We start from the raw sequence: 5,418 nt of genomic DNA on the forward strand, positions 1-5,418 counted from the left end.
AATATCCCAGGACAAGCTGGATGCAAGAGTTGCCCTTTGCAGTAACATCCAGGGCAGACCTCCTTCCAGGTTTGATAGACCTTATTTCTTTGGTCAGACATTTTCCCCACTGTCCTTTCTGATCTTCAGAAACCATAGAATTCCAGAGTGGAGTCCCAGCTCTATTCCTTTATTTTCCAGCCAAGGAGAGGGAGGGAACCATACGAGTTAGTTATCTTGCCTCCAGTCCCAGACAGAGCTAGAACCAACGACTGGGCCATTTGAGGCCATTGTCTTCTCTACTCCTTTGCCTCCTGGCCAATCTTTAAGACATTTAGGCTAACTCATCACCCATCCCTGGCTGCTCCAGGTGTCCTTTAAGTTGGCCATCAAGTGGAGAGTCCCAGTGAGGAGAGATAAAGGCCCAAGGAAGACAAGGAGGAAGAGGAGGGTGATGGAAATGTGTGGTCTTGGGGATATGTGGTGGAAGGGCGGTGGTGGGTTAAAGTTAACAGCAGACAATGATGCAATCACAGACTCCAAATTGAGTGCAGGTCGCTTTAAGAAAGGAGTAGCTGTAATCTGAAGCCTGCTGGACGCTGGGTTGGGAGGCAACTAAACAGCTCCACTGCTTGCTGGAGCCCCTCAGAGTACAGGCTGAGAGGGACCCAGGCTGAGAGTGGAGCTGCAGCAAGTCACAGGTAAAGCAGTCCCAGGTCTGGCTTGGGGAAGATGGGAGAGGGCCCCTGGCTGGGGGGCTGGGAGTGGCAGGGGTACCCCAGAAAGCAGAAAAGAGGGGTGCAAGAAGATGGAGGTAGGAATTATAGTAGTTTAGGTACCAGGGCGAGCAGATGAGGGGGACGAAGGAATTGGGGACAGAGGGCCAAGACTCGATTCCCCACCTCTCTGTCCCAAATCTACTGTAACAAAAAGAGGCTGGAAGGATTTTTGAATGGAGTGGGAAACAATGTGTAGTGAGAACCTGAGAGCTGGTCTGAGTAGCACTCCAAAGGGACTGCATCCCTAATTAGGGATGGGACACTCCTGGGAGCTGCTTTTGCCAGGGGTGGGTGAGGAAGGTGGTCTTGCAGCCCAGCCTGACTCCACACAGATTGCTGCTTTTCAGAACTAACTGGTGCTTATTTCAAAGGTACTTCTCCCACAGCATTGAGCAGCTGGCCCGAGTCCTGCCTGAGGGCTGAGATGGGGTACCAGCTAGGTCCTCTGTTCAGTCCCCACCCATTCTCTTTTGCCAAATGAGCTGGGAGACAAATGATGTCATGGCCCCTTGCAAACAATGAGCACTGTTTAGCCCAGCAGTGTGTAGGGTTTGGGGGTTTGGCTGCCCTTCTGCATCCTTTCTACTCCCCAAGGCAAACCACAACAGGGAGAAGTCTGAGTCAAAGAGGCAGGCTTCCCAAATGCCAGCCACTGTCTAGCCCTTAGCTGCCCATCAGGTCAGCCCCCAGCCTAAGGGGGATGGGTAGGGACCAGGAAGCTCTAGTCCCAAGGCTGGTCTTTCTGGGGTGTTGGGGAGTACAATGATGGGGTGCTTTAGTCTATTTCAGATTTGAATAAATAATAAGCAAGCAAACAAACAAAAAAACATTGCCTAGGGATTGATGGTGTTGCCAAGAGTGGGCCAGACTGGACCCCTGGAAACTGTCCTTAGGGGAGAAGGAGGTGTCCTCCCCTGCACTGTCCACATGTCTACCGCCATGCTGGGTTCTGGGAGTAGGAGGAGCAACAGTGTTTGTCTCACAGCTGGGTTTAATCTGAAACACATGTGTTGGCTCCCATTTGTCTTCTCAGCTTAGATGCAAGAGCACAACATCCCAGTTCCTGTGCCTCTTGATTTGTGGCAGGAAGGCTGACCTTGGCCCAGAGGGGAGGATCTGGACCTCCTCCCGGAGGCCTCCCCCAGCTGGCAGCCCAGGAATCTGACTCGGACACTGCCCTTTGGACAGGATGGTATCATTGTCCCTACACCCCTGGCCAGCCAATGGCTGCCTCCTCAGTCCACACAATCATCTTGCACAAGGCATTGCATTGTGTCCTGTGGGGCCCCCACTGTAGACCCTTGCTCTTTGCCCTCTTACTGCCCTTGTAGGGGGCTTTAATATTCCCAGTTCCTTTATTCCTGTGGCTTCAGGTGGAGAATTTAGGCATTCCATTACCACCACCCATCCCTGCATGTAACTCTGGGCCATTGTTGGACCCTGTGCCTTCCTCTGCCTTTCAGGTTCCTTAGCCTCATCTTCAGTCCCCAGCCTACCCATATGGTAACAATGATCATGATTCTAAAGGAACTCAAGAATGTCCCACCTGCAAATGCACCTGACATTTCCTTGACTAGGATGCCAGGGTGACCATCTCCTCCCTTCTTTCAACCCCTCCAGAGGGACTAGAGGGACAGCCTTTTCTCTAGCTTGTCCCCTGTACATCTTACTGTATTTTCAGTTTCCAATAAACCAGCATCCTGAGGCTCTGGTGAGGGAGACTTCTGATAGCTAAGGGTAGGGCTGGTATGGGAGAGCTATAAACCTGGTTCTAGTTTACTTTCTCTGTTGTCTCAATGGATGTTTTCTCCAAGAAGTTGGTCAGTTATGTGGAAGAGCCCCTGGCCGAGAGCATAGGGATCCCTAGAATTCTCACTGGGAGCGTTGAGGGTTTAGAGAAAGCCAGTCTTGTTCCTGCTGGTGGTCCTGCCGTAAGCTGAGTAAACCCAGAGATCTTTACTCTTGCTGCTCTCCCTGCATTAGTGTTCTCTAGTGGACTGTCAGGCTTAATTTTAAGGACTTTGGCCAACAACTGCATACTGCACTCTTAATTTTCAGATCTAATTTGTTCTGGGAAGTCAGAAAAGTTAGTGGTGTGTCTGGTGGGGAAGGGTTAGTATATATAAAAGGATGATGGAGCCAAGGCGGCACTTCTGGGTATGTGTACTGAAGGATGGATGGAGGGTGCACACAGAACAGCCAAAGGTCCTGGATACAGCAATTTCTGACTTTGGAACTAGAGGCCTTCTAGGAAACATCTTATCCCGGCTGCCTTTATCCACTCAACCCTAGACCTGACTCAGGAGGCACAGCGATGAGAATGCAGGAGGATCCACAGCTCAGGACCCAGATGTCAGTTTTGCCCTGTGGTCCAGGTACCAGACCAGAGTCTGGTCAGAAAGGTCACTGCTTAGGGAGGTAATAGGATGTTGGAGGTCCCACTGAAAAGCAGGGTTGTTTGGACAGAAGGAAAGAAGGCTCTGGGGTTTAGGAGATATTTCCATGCTGGGAGAGGAAGAGGATGTGGCTCTACAGGGGAGAGGTGGAGCCCTACGATGCTAGTTGAAGGACATTTGAGAGCTTACTGATCTCTGGCACTAAGTGTTGTTAAGATATTATCTAGGTAGATGTGTTTGTGCACACCTGAAATCCCTACTCTTGGAGGGCAGAGGCAGGAGAAGCACAAGTTCAAGGCCAGCCCAACTATATCAAGACTTAAAAAAAAAGGAAAAACAAAAGCCATATTTTAAATTTTAATCCTTAAAACAGTAAGCACTGCTTTACAAGGAGGAAACTTATTATTCAGAGAGCAATGAAGACCCAGAATCAATATTTGAACCCAGGCTGCATGAGCCTAGGCCCCAGCCTCCTAACCAAGAGGAGGATTGCTCTTGATGAGGAAATAAGAAGGGAATCAGGCCAGGCATGGTATTCCCTACCTTTAGCCCTCAGGAGGGAGAGGGAGGAGGCTCGTCACAGGCCAGAGAATTTGGGGGGGATAGCAGAGTTGGATGAATCCTATTCATGTGCTTTGCAATTATACAAAGACCCAGGTTCTGTTCCTAAGACAGGGTTCCAAATCCTATCAAGTGAGTGGGCTGGGTGCCTTTGGCGAAGCCTTAGGGTGCATTTGTTCTAGACCATACTTCTTAGGGGCAGAGGACCATGCTGCTGGGTCTTCACTGTTCTGGAGTTTTAGGGGTTAGAAGGTAGGTCTCCTGACAGGAACTACTGATGGAAGCACAACTCACAGTGGAAAAGCAGCTACAGGGTGGAGAGGACAAGCCTCAAGCCAAGTCCACTTCCAGGCTGAGTAGGTTGCAGAGAGGGTGCTCACCCAGTCTTTCTCTTGCCCCTGTGCAGAGTGGAGTGGCATGGCAGGGTGGTGGGTGAGGGGAATGGCTTACTCTTATTTTTCTTGCAGCCCCGGGATGCAGGTCCTTGTGCTACTCCTCTGGATGGGAGCCCTGCTTGGGTACGGCAACAGCCAGAATGTTGCCAACAACCCTGAGGTCAGTAGTGGTGGCTAGGTGAGGGCAGCAGCTTTTCTAGCCCCTCGTCAGCAGGCAGCAGAGGAGACAGTACAGGGAGCCAGCAACTGGGTCCAGGCCAGGCTCTGGCCTTCATTCCTCTAGGCCTTGGTTCCTGGTAGTGTGTGTGTGTGTGTGTGTGTGTGTGTGTGTGTGTGTGTGTGTATGTGTGTGTGTGTGTGTGTGTGTGTAGGCCAGATGTCAACGTGTCAACCTATGGTGTCATTCCTCAGGTGCTGTTCACCTTGTTTTTTTCCTCCCTCCCTCCGTCCGTCCCTCCCTCCCTCCCTCCCTCCCTCCCTTCCTTCCTTTTCTTTCTTCCTTCCCTCCAACCCTCCCTCCCTTCCTTTCTCTTTCATGCATGAGACATTTGCCTGCATGTCAGTGCACCACGTGTGCAATGCCTGCAGAGCCCAGAAGAGGGCATCAGATGCCCTAGAACTGGAGCTGTTAGCCACCATGTGGGTGCTGGGAACTGAACCCATGTCCTCTGTAAGAGCAGCCAGTGCTCTTAACTGCTATCACTCCAGCTCCCACCTTTGTTTTTTGAGACAGGAGCTTTCATAGGCCTGGAATATACTGATTAGGCTAGGCTGGATGGCCAGAGATCTGCCTATTTCTGCCTCTCTATCACTGGGATTACAAGAAAGTACCACCATACCCAACTTTTTTATGTGGGTTCTGGGGATAGAACCTCATGCTTGGGAGGGCAGCATTTTACCAACTGAGTTAGTAGCTTGGCCCCAACAGTTTTCTTTTAGAGTGGGCCAGGGAAGCCAGGCCCACAACTTTAATCCCAGTATTTGGGAGGCAGAGGCAGGTAGATCTCTATGAGTTCAAGGCCAGTCTGGTCAACATAGCAAGTTCTAGGCTAACACTACATAGTGAGACTCTGTCTCAAAACAAAACAAAACACAACAAAGAAACTAAAACAAAAACCAAAAAATAGAAATAAAAACTAAAGCCAGGCATGGTGGCACACATCTTTAATCCCAGCACTAGGGAGGCAGAGGCAAGTGGATCTCTGTGAGTTCAAAGCCAGCGTGGTCTACATAATGAGTTCCAGGACAGCTGGGGCTACAGGGAGAAGCTGTCTCAAAAAGACCAAAAAAAAAAAAAAATGGCCACAT

General features: G+C 50.4%; 1 protein-coding gene across 1 annotated transcript in view; it reads left to right on the forward strand.

Annotated features, from left to right (window-relative positions):
* Positions 1–533: 533 nt before the first annotated feature.
* The window catches only part of Serpinf1 (serpin family F member 1), an 11,568-nt gene continuing 6,683 nt past the window's right edge, over positions 534–5,418 (forward strand). Inside the window, exons 1-2 of the mRNA XM_008828788.3 lie at positions 534–680; positions 4,183–4,270. Coding sequence (XP_008827010.1) covers positions 4,190–4,270 — 81 coding nt within the window. The 5' untranslated portion in view covers positions 534–680; positions 4,183–4,189. The remainder of the gene's footprint in view (positions 681–4,182; positions 4,271–5,418) is intronic.

Source organism: Nannospalax galili, unplaced genomic scaffold (genome assembly GCF_000622305.1).
Source record: "Nannospalax galili isolate Female #2095 unplaced genomic scaffold, S.galili_v1.0 scaffold212, whole genome shotgun sequence".
Lineage (NCBI taxonomy): Eukaryota > Metazoa > Chordata > Mammalia > Rodentia > Spalacidae > Nannospalax > Nannospalax galili.